At 45.5% G+C, this 19507-nt stretch overlaps 1 protein-coding gene across 1 annotated transcript in view; it reads right to left on the bottom strand.

Annotated features, from left to right (window-relative positions):
* The window catches only part of LOC128878556 (junctophilin-2), a 52886-nt gene that overhangs the window by 15266 nt on the left and 18113 nt on the right, over positions 1–19507 (bottom strand). Inside the window, exons 4-9 of the mRNA XM_054126843.1 lie at positions 5171–5466; positions 4671–4838; positions 3488–4600; positions 2993–3219; positions 2662–2799; positions 2197–2464 (exon numbers count right to left, since the gene is read on the bottom strand). Coding sequence (XP_053982818.1) covers positions 2197–2464; positions 2662–2799; positions 2993–3219; positions 3488–4600; positions 4671–4838; positions 5171–5466 — 2210 coding nt within the window. The remainder of the gene's footprint in view (positions 1–2196; positions 2465–2661; positions 2800–2992; positions 3220–3487; positions 4601–4670; positions 4839–5170; positions 5467–19507) is intronic.

Genomic DNA, 19507 nt, shown 5'->3' with positions numbered 1-19507 from the left:
CGCGAAACGCGGCGCCAAGCTTCGTTACTCTCGCTGTCGCAGTGTGTACATTATTATTATTATACTTATACTCATAGGGTTGCGCGGCCCTTTGGCGTTGCGGCGAAGGCGGGGACCGTCCGGCCTGCGTCCTGGGATGGCATGCACAGAACACAGCACAAAATGCCACACAGTTACACAGAGACAGACAAATCGACAGAGAAGAAAAAGATACAGATAAAGAAAACGGGGGTTGGGGGGATTGTGGGGCGAGGAGGGTGGGCAGGTGATTAATATTCGTATCGGTGCTAGGGAGGTTAGACGCGTTAGGGGGTGGATCAGTGACGTTAGATGAGTAGACGTTGGAGAATGGTGTCCTCGTGGTCCTGCGGAATGCTCGATCCTTCGATACCCTTGGTCGACGGGATGTTCGAGGCTCGTGAGACGGAGAATTAAAAATAGAGGTAGTTCATGATCCAAGCGTTTAGTTTATTAGAATGGTTCTCAAGAAATGTCCATGTTTAGAAAGAATTTTTCATTAGCCAGTGCACAGTACCATTACTGAGTTTACAGTGGGTACAGTTTACACAAAAATTTGTTTGGGAAATGGATCGGTGTACGAATACATTCTACATTCACCGTATATCGACAAAGTCATCGAGAATTTGATCTCTAGTTGGCCAAGTCCTCGTCGAGAACTTGAAATAACTACAATAAACAGCTAATATCTATAAAACGATGCATATCAAAACAACTACGGTATCGTCTAACCTTCTATCATAGAGAATTGCGGAAGTAAAAATGAAAAAGATATAGCTTCTACGATAACTACGGAGTATCGACGCGATAAAATTCGGGAACGTTTTAATAAATTGAACGCTTTCAGCCACGAACGACTTCGATTTTCATCCTCGACGATCGAGCGATTCTTGCGATTAATGACTTTGATTGGACGAGAAATGCCGATCGTGGAGAAAATCGGAACGCGGGAGTGCACACCTAATTACGTTCGCTAGGCTAGTAGACTACTATGCTAGTAGAAAATATGACGAGGCAGAGTCGAGGAATCGAATGGTCCAGACACAGATCTGCGAAACCGTCGGGAGTTTTCGGTAAAAGCATTTGGCCTACGTGATCGGTGAAATTCTCCGGTTTAGGTGGCTCGCTGAACGATTACGTCGCCGCGATGGTATTTCCTTTCGTGAGAAAATTCTCTCTCCGACCGCGAGATATAGGTGGCTATAAATTCGTAAACCGTGTTCTCGCGGGAAGCGTGAATGAACGAGTAACAGCGAACGATTGTTATCTTGTTTAACGTTCAGGGGGTATTTTTGTACGACACTCCGCGGAAAACCGTCTCGTCGCCCGTTTCGCCGAAAAGACCCGTCCGTGGCGAACAGAGGAAACTTTGGTGAGTAGACTCGTGATAAACGCCTAAATGATGCACTAAAGGGAGACCGGGCGGAAAAGAAGTTACGAGTTTGGATCCTTCGCATAGTTCGACGCTCGTGGTAATTGGGAGGAATGCGCGTAATGCGTTCGATTAAAATACGTGTCACAACCAGGGTGTGAAATTCTTTGGAATATAATATAAAGTGTAATGTACAAAGGAAGATACATGTTACGATAAACGTGTGGGGTACAAAGTTGCAAACATAGAGTATACGATATTAATAGTCATGGTTGACAGTCAAAGGGAAAATTTACGCGTGCTAGACATGTATGAAAACAAAAGTGTCGAAAATGCAATATAAATCTCCAAATGTACAGGTCTCCTGAATGGTATGCATAACATTCTATAAACATCCTAAAAACTACAGGAAAAAAACACTCGATTCTCTAGATTTGATTTCGAATGTGTCTCATCAAATCAGCCTAATTACACCGTTTCATTTGTTCATTCGATGAATAAGCTTTCGCGAAAGTTCACGATTAAACAAGAGCGTCGTCTAAACCGTCTAAGTCTAAGGTTTATTCAATTTATTGTTTTCCGTCTGGCCCGAGGCAGGCGTCCGTCGAAGTCTAAACTACCCATCCTCGAACTGGAATAAAAATATTTATCCATCGCGTCGAGAGATCCGAAACACTCGCAACTCCTTTTTCGAGGCTCGTGACGCAAGTGCCAGGACGATGGTGTTGCGTGACGTATAGAGAAAAAAGGAATATAAATATAATACCTATATCGTTGATAGTAACTACGAAAAGAGGAAAACTCACCTTCGGCATACCGCCCCCGCCGCCACCGCCGCCGCCACCACCACCGGATGCGATCGAGCCGCGTCCGGGAGTGACGTAGAGGCTCTCTGTACGCTTAGGCTGTCCCTGGCTCGGCAGGATGTCCTGTCCAAGGCCGCGATTCTTGAGCAGAGCCCCCTCGAATTGGCTGGAGGTCGAGGCGGCGTATGTCGGCGTCGCGTTGCCGCTTCCCACCACGGATCCGTTCAGCGGAGTGCCCGAGCGAATCGCGCTTGGTGCTCTCGTTGATCTGCGTTCAAAGATGACGCGTCAATCGGGATCGTTATCGTTATCGAATGAAGGGTTTTCATTTGTTGGCGTATACGTGGAGTATGCCAGTGTTACTTTAGGGAACCACAGAGTCCTTTTCCCGAGATAAAATTGAAAATCCACGATGTCAGGATCGCGTAACAGTTTTGAATCGAAGTCGAGGAACGCTTTAATCACCTGTCGAGCATATCTTGGGGCGGATTCGTGATGGTTTTATCGACGGACGGCTGTCTCGATCCAGTCAACCGGGAATGCGCTCTGGCGTAGCGGTCTACGGAACTGTCGCGGCTGGGCGGCCTCTTGTAATGGTCTAATCTGTAAAAAGATAAATCGAAATCCATCCAGTTAAATACTCGCCGTTCGAAATCGCGAGGAAGCGATCCGTTTCCAAATGCAAGTGAAACCATCGACCTCTAGAGCCTCTGAGAACTCGACTCTAGGTTCCACTTGAATTGTATCGCGTTTGGATCTTCGATTCAATTAATTTCTTGACTGATTAACTCGAGACCTGTCGTTTAGCGTTTGCCCAATGGTGCCGGGTCGATCCTGAGGTGTCAAGATCCTGCTATTCCTTCGTATACTCGTTGAACTCGGTGGTCGTTGCGGGTCCCCGTCAGGTTGGTACTGTTGTGGAATTTGCGTTTGTTGTTGGGGCGGTGGTTGTTGCTGCTGGCCGTAAAGTTGCTGCGAATTGTACTGGTTCATTTGTCCTGGACCGTACTGATTCGGCATCGTCTGCAACGACGGGATAGAGTCGATTTTAATCTTTGTGTCCCTCGAAGGGACACAGGTAAACGAAATGGCGTAAAAAGAGTCACGAAGCAGTTCCTTGGTTAACCGTGGTCGTTGGGACATTAGCCTTCGGGAACACGTGCGCCCTAACGGTTAGGTATCGGGGGGCTAAAACAACACTGGTCAGTAGGCGGACGTCGATGAGTGATCATTCGGGGCATTATCGTGAGAAAAAGGGGGAAAACGCAAACAATCGAATTAGATTCGTCACCTGCTGATTCGGATAAGCCTGCATATTCTGGTAGCCTTGCGGGCTAACCGGCTGCTGTTGATACGAATACTGATCGGCCTGAGGTGGACTCATAGGCTGGTACTGCGGCTGACCGTACGGACTACCCTGAACAGGGAACTGATTTTGCGGGGCGTACGGGCTACCCTGAAACTGGCCCATTTGCTGATACTGATTCGGTATACTGTTAGGATACTGGCCCTGTTGGAGAGGATTCTGAGCCATCGGCTGGGGGTACTGCGTTTGGTAAGGGTTCTGATCGCTCAGGGTAGTCTGATTCAACTGACTCAGTGGCAACTGGTTGATGAGCTGAGCGGGAGTCACCTGAGTCGGTATCTGATCGTGCGTGAGCTGGTTCTGCGGCAGGGGGTTCTGCGGCATCTGGTTCTGGGGCAGTTGATTCTGCATCATCTGATTCTGCGGCTTCATGCTGGCCCTCCTGATCGATTGCATCACGTTGCTCGCGGTGGAAGTCGCCGACGTGGCCGTCGTCGAGGTCGGCTCGCCCGTCGAGGTGGGACCCTTCGTTGAACCTGGCTGATCCGCGCTGGCCGACTTGTGAAGGATGCTCTTCGCAGGCACTGTGTCCTGAGGAGGCGGCACGTACTTTGGTATCTCTCTGTTCCGTAACCTCTCCAATCCAGGTTGCCTGAAGTCCGGAGCGAATTGCTTCGCTGTTTGTTGCGCCAACTCGGAGTCCTCTCTCGCGTGCTCGGCGGCGATGTCTGCCAGCTCGGCTCTGCCGCGCGCTGTCGCTGTTCTCGAGATGGCGATGTCGGCTTTCTGAAGAGCGATCTTGCTGGCTCTTTGAGCAGCGTTCACCGCTGCCTCTATCCTCTCGCGGAACTTTGCCGATCTTATGAGGAACAGGTGCTTCTTCTTCTGGCTGGTGATCAGGACGTTGTTCTTGTACTTGCCCTCCTCCTTGGTGCCGTCGCGAAACGTCGTCACGCCGTAGCCGTACTTTCGATTGTTGAACCACTCGCCTTCGTAGCGCAGCCCGTCGCTGCGCTCCGATATACCGAAGCCTGTCCTCCTGTCGTTCTTCCACTCGCCCAGGTAGGTCTCGGTCACGGAGGCGTCCATCTGTTCGTCCTGAGAACAAAAGTTTTTGTATAAAAGGACTCTAGTTACAGTGCCACTGTACCACTCGAAAGAGACTCACCTCGATGACAAAGGACGCGTTACTGTCCGTGTGGACGGACGCCGATGCTTGACTCTGCGAGCTCTCCGTCGACATCCACGACGCCGAGCTAGCGTTGCTTCTAATACTGCCCCCGGTGCCGCGCTTTTCTAGGTCGCCCGTGCTCCTTTGTTTTCGGATTTTTAGACCCTGGAATTGTTTTCATCCTTCAAACGTCTGTCGCGCTTGAAAGTTCATCGCGAGGGATTCAGTTTTAGGCAGAGGATACGAATCGACGCGCGAGCTCGTTGATTGGGGGAAGAGGGAGTGTTAACACGCTGTTGGCCGCCAATTTTACACAGAAGCGACTTGATGTCGTTGAATTTAAATGAAATATTTCTCATACACGATGAGCAATATTTTTGCAATATTTTATGTCGTCCTGGGTTTCATAAACTGAAATAGATGATACAGGTGCAAACACGAGTCAACTCGTGACCGGTCAACAATGTGTTAATGACAGGATCGAAAGTAGGTTTTACCGAGAGGATGCCCTTCTTCAAGGACTTCTCTGTGAGGCTTTTCCTCCGCGCAGGAGGGTCGTCGCTCCTGGCCTTCAACACGAAACCACCCCTGCTGTCGTCCACCCGACGATCCCTTCTGTCCGTTGGTTCCGGGGTCGGGGCTGTCGGTCCACCGCCATCCGCGCTCCTCAAGGATGTTAGAGAAGCCCTGACTTGCTTCGACGGTTTGTAGTGACTCGCTAAACCGAACGGGGCGCTGGCTCTCACGCCGTATCCGTGTCTCATCCCGCGGTACCATTGACCTTGATACGTGCCTGCAAAAAGACCACCCTTCCGTTAATCAGTTGACCTTAATCACTCTCGTATCGCTGAAACGATCTCCCGCCTTGTTATTCCTGAGATCGTCTCGACGAATTTAATCTGTGTAGGTCACTGGCTCGCGAGGGAGCATCGGGGACTGTCTGCATTAACCCTTTCCACTCGAAGTCTTTCTTCGAGTTTCAAAGAAATTAAACCTAAAGAAACATTATTGCTGATAGATTTGCTGCGTGGAACTTAGCGGTGACTGAGAGATGCACTTGGTAGCAAGGTCCATTACTTCTACCCAAAACGTGACAGTGCTTCGAAATGTCCCGCCTGAGTCACGCGGTCCACGCGCGAAACAAAACGTGTTACAGGGATGGAATTGCCCTGAGAGACGTGTGGGTGAGTGCCTCTTCGGGGAAAATGTAAATTCCTCGTCGATGAGATACCGCAGACCGTCTGCAGACCGCCGATGTAACCGGATGGACGATGATCGTAAAACCGCGTCATTAACGACCACGCCGGTGTTTCGTGGAAGAATTTCAGTCTTTGTTGAACGTTAGGCACTCACGTCTCGCACTCATTCGCCTTTTACTTACCTTCCCTTCTCATCTTGGCTAGCCAATCGCAAATGTTTCAATGGCTATATTCGTATTCAGAGTTTTTACGTATATTCCGTTTTCTTTCACATATTGCATGCTATCGAACTGTCAATTGCATTCATTTATGGCGTGTGGTAATATGGAAATGTATGCAAAATGTATCTAAAATATATTTGATACATAAATATATGAATATTAATGTTTCCTCTTGGGCGATGACATGCATTTTGGATACTATTATCGCGAATATTTGCCATATTCGCGTACGCCATAAATGCATGAAATTAGCAGTCCACGTATTATTTCCATGCCCTCGCGTTCCACTGTTTTCGCGTTTAGTTTTATTGTTATGTTACGCGAACCTCTTTGGAAAAAGTATTTCGTTACTGGCCGGAACACAAGCATGCGTCGAACAAGCAGTTTTCAGTAGTCGGCAATGATCAACAAAGTGGTCGCGACTCTCGAAAGCGTTTCCACTTTGCGCCGACCCCTCCATTATTCAACCAACAATAAACATCAAAATCTCTTGTATTCGCAAAGCGTTAAAAAAGTGTCACGTTTGCAACGGAAACGAAGCATTTCCCTCTTTATGCGAAGAACTACGAGCTATCGATACGTTCGACGACTCCATCGTCTTTTAGTATGTAGATCAGACTTCCTATCCATTTCCTTCGTACTTTTCATTAGAATTCGTCGAAATCGTTTTACAGACGAATAATGCTTTGTTTGCGATTTTTAGACAGCGCCACAGATTTTGTCCACGTCTCCCTCGATACAGGGCGATCTATCGTGCGTTTAGCGAGGTGGGAGGCTCGTCTCCAGCTGATCGATCGCGCAGCAGCCTCGTTTCAGAAAAGCACGGCCAGGGGAGAGGGCTAGGGAAATGGAGTCTGCGGACGGGCATTATTGCAGCCGACTGTACGTATGGAAACGGCTGACTCCCTTCCAAGCGGAATATTATTTCGCCAGGCGTTTAAGCAAGTGGGTCACGCCGTGGTTCTCGACACGCTTCGACTGCCGATGCGAGCCTCGAGTCCACGAAATTCCACGCTCGAGTCTAAGCACGCGCCTCCCTCTTTCCACCTTTAATTAATTTCGCCATCGATTCGGCAACCACTTACCCGATCCTCCATCGACGGTTCGTTTTCGCGCCTCGAGTTCAATTCGGCGCCAACGCTTGTATTTGCTCGCCTTCTTTAGAAGATGAGGGCCTTCAAAATATTCTGGAGAATTTAGTGACGGCCCGAGGGTAATTGGCAGTCATTTTACACGGAGAATGGATTCGATTGTTTACGCAGGGTGTCTCGTTTATATTCGATTTACGGTGCGTGTCTTCCAGATTAAATATTTGGGAGAAAAAGAGGAATCGCGTTTATATATTCGCAGAATTTTATCCGTGACATCACCATTAATCAGCAGTGCTCTCTCGGACGGCATCGTTATTAGTTATTAATTATTTTCCGCTTCATTATCGAGACACGACGGCACATGTGATAGATCGTTTTGCATCCAATCGATCATCCTGGCTACACTAATCGCTCCGTGGAAAATAGAATCAACCTATATTAGAGGTTTAAAAGCGGGATTAATCTTAAAACAATTATTAACAATGCTTTTGCTCCAAGTTTCACCGACGATTAACCCTCCTCTCCTTAGGTGGGTCGGATCCGACCTTACCACCTAAAAACGCGTTTGTCACGTACAAATAGGGATATTGCTCACTAAAAAAAAAAAACTTCTTTTTTAAAATCAAATTAATTTTTATTTATAACGATTGGGTGATGATCAGTCCGACCGAGTTCAGCTTTTGGCCCGACTGGAGGAGAGGAAGGTTTAAAGAGGAGGCTAATTGTATCGATAAATCAATTTTTTTCTTTCTCCTCTAACATCACAGATCTGTATCTAACATCAGTATGCATTCTGATGTTAGATACAGATGATGATCTATCGCCAAAGTTGAAAAGTAGCAGCAATAAAACGTGATATAGCTGGAATCGGTAAACATTTGCGCAAGATTCGATGAAAATCGGGGCTGTCGGTTAGCAGTGTCCCGTGGCGTAGGGGATCGAGATCAAAGTCGCTGGTAGCAACGGAGACTCGGCTATTCAGGTCAACTCTTGCTCGTCTCTCGGAGACGCCTCGGGGCAAAAAGTCCCGTCGACGACGTCTCGCTGTCCCCGGGTTCTTAACGACTTCGGGGCAGACGTCGCGATACAGGCCACGCGGACACCGTTCGCGGGAAAGTGGTCCTCGTGGTCGAAAAAAAAAAAAAAAAAATAAAACGTGCACCCATATCAATTCGTCCTTCCAACGACCCAGATTAATTATTGTCGAGCATCTAATTTCGCGACGCCCCGTCTGCCCGCCGTCTGTTTCTTTTGGCGCGACGAAAGAGCGAAAGAGCGTTTCTCTCTCACTCGCGGAAACTTTTACTGGTTATTGAATTTCTGTCGACTCGGCTTTTTCCTCTCCCCCCCCCCCCCTCACCCTCCTCCTCCTCCTCGACGCTTGCTCCATTTCGCGGAGCTCGTTCTCAAGAAGTATCGAATTTCTCGCTTTTGTAGTCCGTTTCCCGACTTTGTTTCGATTCCAGTTTTTACCGATCGCTGTACGACTCTTTTTTGTTATTTTATCGTTAAAGGAACCGAACGTTCGTTCCACTTTCGTTTCTTCGACGCCTCTTCGTGGATTTCCTTCGCGGTGGTGTCGAGTTTCGTGCCTCTAGAGCCGTGCATTGACGAACTTCGTCCCCTTCTTCGAGGAGAAGGTACATTCTCGGATGAGGACATTGTCGTTGAACGTTTCGGGATTATGTTGTTTTTCGAGACAGTGTTTCTTTTTCGAGAAGCTGAACGAAGGGTGGGACAATTTTTAGCTCAACCTGTTTCCTACGTGTTACGAGGGTGAGCACCCTTTCTGACTGATATCCGAGGCGTCGAGGTGCAAATTTTAATTCAACGCAAGCTGGATATTACCAGTGCCCGAACACCAGAAGAGGGGAGCATCTCGTGTAAAAATAATCATCGGATGAATTTCGCCGCTGAAAAATTTACGGCCAGTGTCTGCCTTTTTTCCATCCGCCCGTGTATAACCAGAAAATCTTCTCGGCCTACCGCGAATCAGAGATAGAAGGAATTTTATTCTACTCTCTTTACCCTGTACTCCATTTCCACTTGATTATCAAAAATTGGGATTCTCCCTCCACCCTAGTAGGCGACCCTATTCTCGACGAGCTTACGAGATACGAGCTTTACGAATCGATTGCAGGGGTGAGTCGTTGCATGATCGCGACGGATAGCGATCGAATAGACATCGATGTCGATGATCGAACGATATTCGAGGAACAGCGAGCGCGTGCTCCACGCATGGCGCTCGATAGTACTAAGACATATGACTCATAGAACTTCGTTTATGTGAACAAAATCATGCTTAGACTCGGATATACGAACTCGTAGCTGAGACCTATAATATGTAACCTCCGTAACTTCTATTATCTTAACCATGACCGAGCTTGGAGGTCCATGGTGAAGGATTCATGAAGAGGATAGCTTGTGTACCTCTATTATTGTAGAACCTCATTTATACGAACAAAATTAGGCTCAGACTCGAATATACGAACTCGTAGTTGAGTCCAGTACCATCTAGACCTCTGTACCTGAGCTCGGTACCTGCTAGTCCTCCATAGCTGAGCTCAGTATCCTCTAACCCCCTATAGCTGAGCCTAGTAGCCTCTAGCCTCCCATAGCTCGAAGCCTCAAATCTGTTCTCCAGCAGGGTCAAGGACCTTTTCTCATTTGTCTTTTCTTACTGCTAGAGTTTGGTACAGTTTCGCCAAGGATTGAACCTGAATTTCGAACAGTGATCTTTTTGGAAGAGAAATCGGTGGGTTGCGGGTAAACAAAAGTCGTCGTACGGACCTGTCTCGCTACATGGCACTGGCTGGCCCGCCTGAAATAGCGCGGCCACCTTCTGAGATGGTGGTCGCCTACACGTGCAATGGAAATCGCGTTTGTGCCAGTGAGAATTGGCCGTGCGAGTGTATTTCGGTACGCAGCCTCCACCGGATCGTCACCAACCACCCCACGGGCTTGTCGTTCTCATCTGTTTGTTTCTCTCGAATGCTCCTCGATACCTGAACGCACCTTGCCCCGCTGCCAGGTCGGATTTCGCACCTGACCTCGCTCTTTTGTCTACCCTTGTAATCGGATTTCGTGCACCAATTGAACGGAATCGTTCGAGGTGTGTGTCGGGTGAGATTCTGAGGTTGACACCTCGAGAGATTTCCGAGGGAATGTGCGCAAGGACGTAGAGAAATGAATTAATGAATCGTTGAACAGAAGTACAATTTAGAGATGTACGTGTACAGGGTGTTTAACTAGAAAATATTTAGTAGAGAATATTTTAGAGGATGATGTTTACTTTGCCACCTAGGAGGATGTTATTATAATCGAGACAAACATCAAGCATATTTTTCTTTTCGTAAGAAGAGACTATTTCTGTTTGTAAGTAAAGACAAAATGATTTTTTTCGTGTCCTTATTTTCGAGCGATAGATCCGAGTGTCTCAGACGAATCGTTCTTCGTTTCGAGGGGAGTACATTTTTAACTACCTATATTGAAAAAATAATAATTTTTACCAGCCAGGTCGGCGGAATAACTCACTGTCAATCGTCGAGAGGTTCTTTCCCGAGGCGACCAAATAGAACCAAAATTAGATCATCCGAATCCCGGTTATTTCCATCGACTCGTTATCGCGGTATCGTCGATCGCGCCTCGTGGAAGGCCAGGCTATATGAGACCCATTAATTGGTGCGAAAGGCAGCGCGTGCATCGACAACGCGAACGCTTCTGTGTGAGGGAGGAAAGAATAGAGAGAAGCAAAAAGATCGTTCGCGTAAAAAAAAGACGCTTCTAAAAGCGTAACGAACGTTTTCTCTAGCCCGTAGACGGCGAGTGAAAGCAACAACCGATATCGACATGTCCCGCGAATAATCTCGAAAAATCCATGATCATTTTATTATTTTGAAACATCAGAATTATTTATCTTCATACAGAAATCATGTCTGTATATGGAATATCATTATCATAAATAGATTAGTTCTCTCGTCGTGAATAATGTATCAGTCTATAAAATTACTGTCGCGCAGGATTACCGTTGAGTAGAACGGTTCGATTGACGATAATTTTATATAAAACTATTCGTTACGAAAGCTTCGATAATTCAGTGGACATTTTTATCTACACGGGTCTTGTAACATTTATCCGAAAATGATATTAGTAGCTCGGAGGCAGCACTTGAAGCGGTGCGAACGCTTCTGCGTACTTATTATATAAAACTCGGCGAACAGTGAACGTGTTGGTCGTACGACGAGTCGGTTACGTCCCTGGGTGGTTGTAATCAGCAGAGAAGACTGTTGTTCTCCTCGTTTCCTCCCCGTTGGACCTCGAGGGTCGCTCTCGAGGACGAAGCGTAACAGAATTATTTCTCCCCTCGATCGACCGACGCGTCGCATTCCAGCCACTCGTTGCAACTATTCCACTCGTTTCAGACTCTATTACGAATATATTTCCGTCGACTTAATTCTTATGCTCTTTAATTTACTCGCAAGTAACACGTAAAATCAGCTGCAGAGATTATTTCTGACAGAGGTCCTTCGTAATAAATTTCTGCCGTCCTTCAAAAGGCCACCCCCCATTAAAATTAATTTGCAAGCTCAATGTATAGCTGGCTCTTACGCTCACTGCTTGAATTTATTTGCAAGTTACGCAGAAAATCAGTTGCAGAGGTCATTTCTGACGGACGACCTTCGTAATAAATTTCTTCCATTCCCCAAAAGGGCACCACGATTTTTTATGGAATTTTATTAAGAGATCAAATAGTTGTGCCGCACCCTGTAAAATTAATATAGCCAGTTAATCCGAAAACTAAATGCTCCGACTCTTTCGCAGCGTCTGTTTTCGATCGATCGCCACGTCGAAAGAAACCCCAGAAAATTCTGAAACTCGTCTCCGTCGGAATCCATCGAAGTTTGAGCGTCGACGAAAATTAAGCAACAGACTCGTTTGCGGCGCTTCTTCGCGCGTTTGGCATGTTCCTTCCACCTTGATCCCTCCTCTGCCTGCTCTATCCCCTGGTCACAGCCGTTTTAAGCTTCTTGGTCGAGTTAAGGCACTCTCCAAACGCCATTCCATTTCTCCCGTGGCACGTGGCCGACGCATTTATTTATAAATACCAATGCTCCCGCACACAGCTGGCCATCGCGCGTATTTATGCAAACTCGAGAAACGCTGGCGGGCGAACGATGCGTAAGCCTGACCTCGAGGGGGATGGGGAAGAAAAATCGGGTTGACCTCCTATCAATCCGCAGGCTCTCTCGGCTAATAGAGTTCTTGAACCTTCCACGCCCTCTCGATAAATCGCGGACGAGTTTCACGAGGTTCCCACCTCTCGTCGAGAGCTCGAACGCGTCCCCTTAAAAACTTTGAGGCAGGTCGATTAGTCGCGGAATGTCGAGCATTTTTGTTGCGTATCGCGCGCTCGCGAAGCAGACGTGTAGACCTATTTCTGTGTCTTAACGTGTCCTAAATGTTTTGCGCGTTGCTTGTGAGATTTAAACTGTAAATAGTCAAGAGTATTTGTTTAAATGGAATTGAAGAGCTTGTTTCTCGCGAGGAAAATTAAGGGCTTTTCGTCCCCAACCTTCACTGACCGGTAACTGTTTAATCGGTTGCTATTGTAACTAGCAAGTATTTGTTACTTTGAATTGAGATACTACTAGATGGTTCGATAATTTTTATGATTTATAGATGTCAGTGCTGTTTCAACTGCACGTCAAAGTCGATGTTTTAACTCTACGTTATAGCTGATTGTTTTCGAGGAGGTGTTAACACCAGAACGATAAATGGCCGTTCGGTGTAAACACTTGTTGCGAATCGATTGCTCTGTTGCGGGCTCGTTAATCGTCACCGCGTAACAAATTTACCGAGCCGTTCCCGGAAGTAGCATTTTGACTCAATCGATCAGCCTCCCCGATGAGCATAGTATAATCGACTGTTAACCCTTGCAGTATCAAACACTTTCCTGTTACGCGATCAACTGACGGAAAGGTACTTTACACCCATCCAATAAATACGTACAATGTCCAACAATTTTTTTAAAGTTTCATGTTACGTATGTATCTATTCCAGTTTTTAAATTCAACTTACGTAGACATCGAAAGTAATACATGACGCGGGGGTAACATCTAACTTAGGACAGTATTAAAAAAAAAATAATACACGTACGTACACCTGTCAGTTACGCAGAGAAAGTCTCCAACGAGAAGTTAGGTTTAATTTTCCGACTACGCAAAGTAGAATTTACTGTTCGGGGATTTTGGTGTGACGGCAGGCAGCTTTAACGTCAAATCTGAGGTTACGAGCTCCCTCGAGCTTGCTCCTTATTGCGCATACATACATATCAGTGGCAGGAGTAAAGTGGTACGAAAAGATAAATAAAGCCTCTGGCTTTTCAATTTAAAAAAACTAATTTAATTGAACTCCACCTCGTATCTCGTACTGCGTGTCCACCTATTAACGAAGCAACTTATTCCCTGGCGCAGACAAAACGCTTATTAGATATTGTCGATATTATTAGAACATCGCACCGGGTTCGATAATGCAAAGAACGCGAATATTTATGTAACCGTGTGACGTAGATTTATAACATTGTTGTACGAGCGCCGGTATTACTGGTGCTGCCAAATGACGCGCGTGTGATCAGAATAACGTAGTCCGTGACGAATGCGGAATGAGTAACGCGCTGAACGTCGGTGTCGGAACTTTTCATACCATTTCCAACTCAACGCGACAGCCGATTACACGTTTGCGTACACATATTTAGATTGCCTTAGAATATTCAAAACTCCATACAATCTTAACCGTTCCAAAAACTTTCTATCTCATGATGTAACATTTATTTTTACGTCCAAAGAACTCGTTACAAATTCGCAGCCGATTAGCTCGCTATTACTCGCGACGAAGAATCGTTCGAAGAGTATTTTGTCGCGAGTAATAGCGATTACCAGGTCTCACCACGAGGAGGTTGCTGCGAGCGGAGACCCGGAGAGAGATAGAGGGAATCAGAGTTCCTTCGAGCTCCCTCTACATGAATTATACAATCGTGCTTAATGCTAATTGTAAGTACGAAACAGTAGAGATCGAAGGAAACAAAGTCCCTCCGATTTCCAAAATCTGTCAAGCAATCGATTTCACTGAGAAAATGAAGCTAACACGCGAGATAAGACGCGAACCGTGCAACTGGACTTACTGGGTCGGTCCAGTTTCCACTTGGCGAGAATGAAGAGAGAGATTGACGTTTCCGAATCAGTCCTCAACTCCCTGCATCTCGTCGGGAGCTATTATCGTTATTACTCGCTACGAACAATCCTTCGTCGCGAATAACAGCGGGCTGATCGGCTGCGAATTTGTAGTAAGCTCTTCAGACACGAGAATAAATGTTACATTATGAGATAGGAGCTTTTTGGAACGGATGAGACTGTATGGAGCTTTGAATATTCAAAGGCAATCTAAACATGTGTACGCAAACGGAGTGACAGACGTTGCGTTGTTCAATTGGAACATTGTGCTGTAAAAAGACCTAAATTCATTACATTATTTTATATTTTGATAGATACAGTCAGTCTCATAAGTATTCGTACCCTCTATGTCCATTAAAGAAATTTGTCTAAATTAAATGATAGGTTTGACGCTTTCAAATAAATTTGTCACTATAAATACATGCATAAGCGAAGTTTATCCATGTGTATATTTATAGTGAATCATTTATTTACATATATCAAGCCTAGCATTTAATGTTGTCTCAAGTCTTTCACGAGAGACCTCGTAGTACAACTTTGAACCCAGGATTCATAAAGTACGTAACAACAACAAATCTCTAACCAAATGATTAAGCTAATGAACAAAAAATTCCTGGTACCATCCCTCGTTTCCGAAGCGGCGAAAAATTGTGAATAAATTTCCCCCGAAGCGTCGCGGCGTTTCATCTTCAACGAATTCCTCGCGTCGACCTTTAATTAAGGACGATAATTAAGTGGGCTCTCGCGCGCCACCGATACTTTCGGGCAACGATAAATCTTCGCAGGCGCAGTTCCTCCTCGTGTTTCACGAGTCGATGTACGTTTCCACGATGCTGGGCACGACCTGTCGAGCGCACTTTTTCGCGTAGATTCGTCCGATCGACACAGCTATGTTAATTCGCGAGCAAATACGCGAGGGAATGGAAACGAAACTCAGTCAGACTTCTCGTTTTGCGATTCCCATCGAGACACTCGAAGGGGCGTTCGGTTTTTCAGAACGAATATTTATCGTTACGGACGTTCGACGAAAGGTAAATTGTCTAAAGTAGAGATGGAACTGATACGATTGGATATTGGTTCAAATGCTGTTTTAAGCGATTAGTCTGTACTGCTTTGAATAGTCCATGCGAGAATATACGCTCTTCGAAGTACATTCAGTAAACTTTTCAATCGAAACAGACTGTTAACAAGTTTATAAATAATAATCGAGGGAGTACCCTGAAGAGTCTTCGCGCGGCGAGTTCAACGCCGCCGAATAAATTACACTTTTAATAACTATCTTTCCTGTAATTATTGTCCGCGGTACTTGCCTCCTTTCTTCTTTACATTCAATTATGCGCGACCAGGTTGAAAGCATCCGCCGAGTTAGCGTCCTCGTTTATTCGCTGGGATTCTGTTTGTCCACAGTGGAATAGGTCGTTAATGATCAGACACGCCCGAGTAAATACACAGGACGCGAAGAATGCGAAATAGTATTTTCTCGGGCATCGACTACTTAAATTGTCTTTTATACGAAAATAAAATATTATACTTTGCGTAATTGCAATTCTAGTTTTCTAATAAATAAACTCTCGTCTACGTTAAATCAACCCATTTTCCCTTTAACGCAGGAGCTTTTGAAGAGAGCTCCGATGAAAATATTTAACCAAAATAATTCCCCGATGGGAAGACGGATCTCGGCAAGAGTCAGAAGAGTAATTGATTACGCTCAGGAATTCCGATTTATCACGAGCTTCCTATCCTGACTCTCTCGAGGCGCTCGTATCCTTTGGCTTTTCTTTCGCGGAGTCGCAGCGTCGCGCGAGCATCCATTATTTAAACGAACGATATTCTCGTTTGAGGGCGTAGAGCGGCCGTTCAATATTTATGAACCCTCCTGGGGGGAACGACAGAACGTCCACGAAATATTCGGCCGTTCGTGATTCCGCCGAGTAATTAATCGTGTCCCACAGTCACGTGTCTTAATTGATCGGACCTACTTTTCTCTTTTTCGTTTTTCAGGCTCGTGGACTCGTTAAAATGATTTCAAGAATACGCTGTTAAACGGTTCAGTCATCGTTTTGCTGTGTCATTATGTAACTTAGTTATTTATGCAATATTTGCATAATACGTATTTGATATAATTCTAATAAATTAATAATTCTTTATAATGGATAATATGTCTAATTTTATGAATTAATATGTAATGAATTTATAGATAATATATATAAATATATAGATATAAGTTGGTCTTGGTAACGATGTCATTAATAATATTATTGTATTTTTTAAATCGAGTTTGATCGCACGACTAAATATTAAAATGTCGATATCATTTTTAATATTAGTCACCCTTTCAAATTATTCGAAATCGATTAAAAACGTGTTCCCGACGAGAATTCCAACGTGTCGTTTCCGAATTGGTGTTAAATATTATTAGTCCGATCGGTAGGCGGGAATTTTTCGACACGTCGTAAAATCCCGTTGGCGCGGATCTCGTTCCAGATAGAAGCTCGACATTTCGACTTGTACACAACGGTTAACGAGGTTATATTGACGTTTAAAGATAGACCGTGAAATATGGATCACCGATGTTTACCAAATCGCCGATACACATCGCTCTGGGTTCCCTGTTTCGGGCCACGGAAACGCGTTATTTCCACCACGGACGAAATTAAATTCTTCCTCGACTGGAACGCTATGTTGGAGGGCCAGAAAGGGCCGCAGAAAGACGCCGAGAACGTGCCCAAGACGAGGTAGCAAGGAAAAGCGTAGTCGTTCGCTAGAATTGCGATCCGAATCATTTTTGGTTTTCAGATCCTCGAGATTGAACCACCTCTCCTTCCGATTGTAATTAGGAAAAATGACTCGTTCCAGTTTCGTAGCCCACCCTGTACATACTCGCGAAAATGTCACACATGCCAAAATGGCTCGTGCAATGTAAGTAGAATCTTCCTTCCTCGATTAAAAATGAAAAATTGTTCCACATTTGGAAAATGCACCGAGGATGACTGAAACTAAACACTCGTGTGGATTAAATAGAGTGCCCCATTCGACTGGAGGACACAAATTTCCACCGAAAGCATCAGACAGTCCCGAAATGAGAACTATCCGCGACCCCAATGGCCCCGTGTCCTGAGAACGAATTGAAATCCTGAAAATTCTGTTTCTCCTCTTTTAATCTCGAAAACCTGTTCGTTTCCATTGCGAGGACGGAGGGGTGCGAGAGGGTGAAAAAACGACGGTTCATTCAAGACCTCTTTTCCAGCGTGAAATCAAACCCCCGCGCATCAGCCAGTTTTCTTTAGCGAAGGGCCCGTGGGATCGTTTCCTCCCGCCATTCTCCGCTCCTAACTTCGCTGATTGCGGGATAAGCTCCGTGAGGGCTCTCCGCGGTGTTCGAGGAGGGAAACGATAAGCATCCGTACGTAAAAAAAAAAGAAAAGAAAAAAGAAAGAACCGAAACGGGCCTGTAATCGACGCCTGAATTCCCCCTGGCTTTTTTCTTCTTCGCGGCATTTTCACTCCTCGAGGGTCGCTGTCGCGCCCAGCTCGCGAACGTTTGCTCTTTCATTAATTTCCACGAGGCCATTAAGGTTTGAAACCGTGAAACGGATCGCTTGAGCTTTATCTCGCTGTGTAATCACCCTTTAACGTCGACCACTTTCCATTAGCAAACTTTCCGCGACGGCTCGTGCGACTCGCGTGCAAACGGACAGCGAGAACGTCCTCGGATCAATTACGCGTGCAAATTGTTTATGCAAATGTTGTTCGGCGTGTTATTTTTCGTTCGCGGCTTCGCTCTTCGGGGAATGGCGTTGAAGAATTCGTTGGGTCGCGCTGGAGCCGTGGGTGACCTGCATGCGCAGAACTGGGAACCACTTGTGCAAATCATTCGACGTGTTGATAGGTTTCTTGAGAGGAAATGAAACGAAAGGCTTTTCAGACTTTTTGGCGAAGATTCGGAAATGTTTAGTATGGCAGGAGGAAGCAATCAACTTATAATTTTGTTTGGGACATGGTTGTACATGTATGCCTTGAACTATGATTCTTTTAACTGATGATCTATGACTACAAATTCCTTGAAATGATCGCTTATTTAATCTTCTATCTATTATTAAATGATTTCCTAAAATTCTGAAACGGTTATAAGGTATGATTTCATTAACCCCTTCACATTAACCGCTTCTCATCCTGTGTGTTTTATCGCAGTATTTCAACAGGTAACCTGGGCTGTTGACCTTGACCAGCAGTCAAAGGATCGAACCAAGGTGGGGCGACGAATCAGCGAGCTCCTCTTTGAAGATGGACGCGTCCAGCGGATGCTGGGGTAAGTTTATCTACGATATTCGCATGGACTCGTCCTTCTCCACGCGGTTTCGCACACAAATGCTCCTCCACCTCGCGCTCGGTCGCACGCGCCTGTGCACAGCTGATGCATCGACACGGTACACTTCGCAGTGGGATTGTTCTCTTCATTCTACTTACTTTGCCGACTCGGGGCCTTTGTAATCAACAACCTTGAAGATATAAACAGATAACAATTCGTTTTATATAAAGCTTGGGTTTAATAACAGCGCCTTGGCCGAGTCCCGCCTTTTACGCGTTTATTATACATCGTCGAATAAATTGTCCACCTTTCCTTTGCGTAACGATATTCTCCTTATTTATTCATTTACGCGGTTTCTTTATCACGTTGACTGCCAAACAACTCACGAAAATTTATACAAGCCCAACGCTTTATTTTTATATAACTGAAAAGTATTTTTGTTGAATTTAAAGTAGTACTTATTTTTGCGATTTCGCCAAATTCACGAAGTAATTTATTTAATTCATTAGTGAAAAATCCTGTCGCACATATATGGATGACCTGGCGATCAACTCGTTATATCTTCGTTGCGCGTAATCGAAATAGCCCCAGCGGAGAGAAGATAAGTTGGATGACCAAAGAAGCGATATAAAATTTGACATTCCTGTAATATGTAGATCTTGTTTATCCATCCGCGATGAATAATTTCTTAACCCCGAATTCCCGCGTCTCGGCGATGAATAAAGTGGTAGTCATGTTATGTATACACGTGGATCTGGTATCAACGTGTTCCCGTGTATTTACAG

This window comes from Hylaeus volcanicus, chromosome 6, assembly GCF_026283585.1.
Source record: "Hylaeus volcanicus isolate JK05 chromosome 6, UHH_iyHylVolc1.0_haploid, whole genome shotgun sequence".
Taxonomy (NCBI): domain Eukaryota; kingdom Metazoa; phylum Arthropoda; class Insecta; order Hymenoptera; family Colletidae; genus Hylaeus; species Hylaeus volcanicus.
The sequence above is the reverse complement of the archived record's forward strand: the minus strand, read 5'-3'. Positions and strand labels throughout refer to the sequence as shown.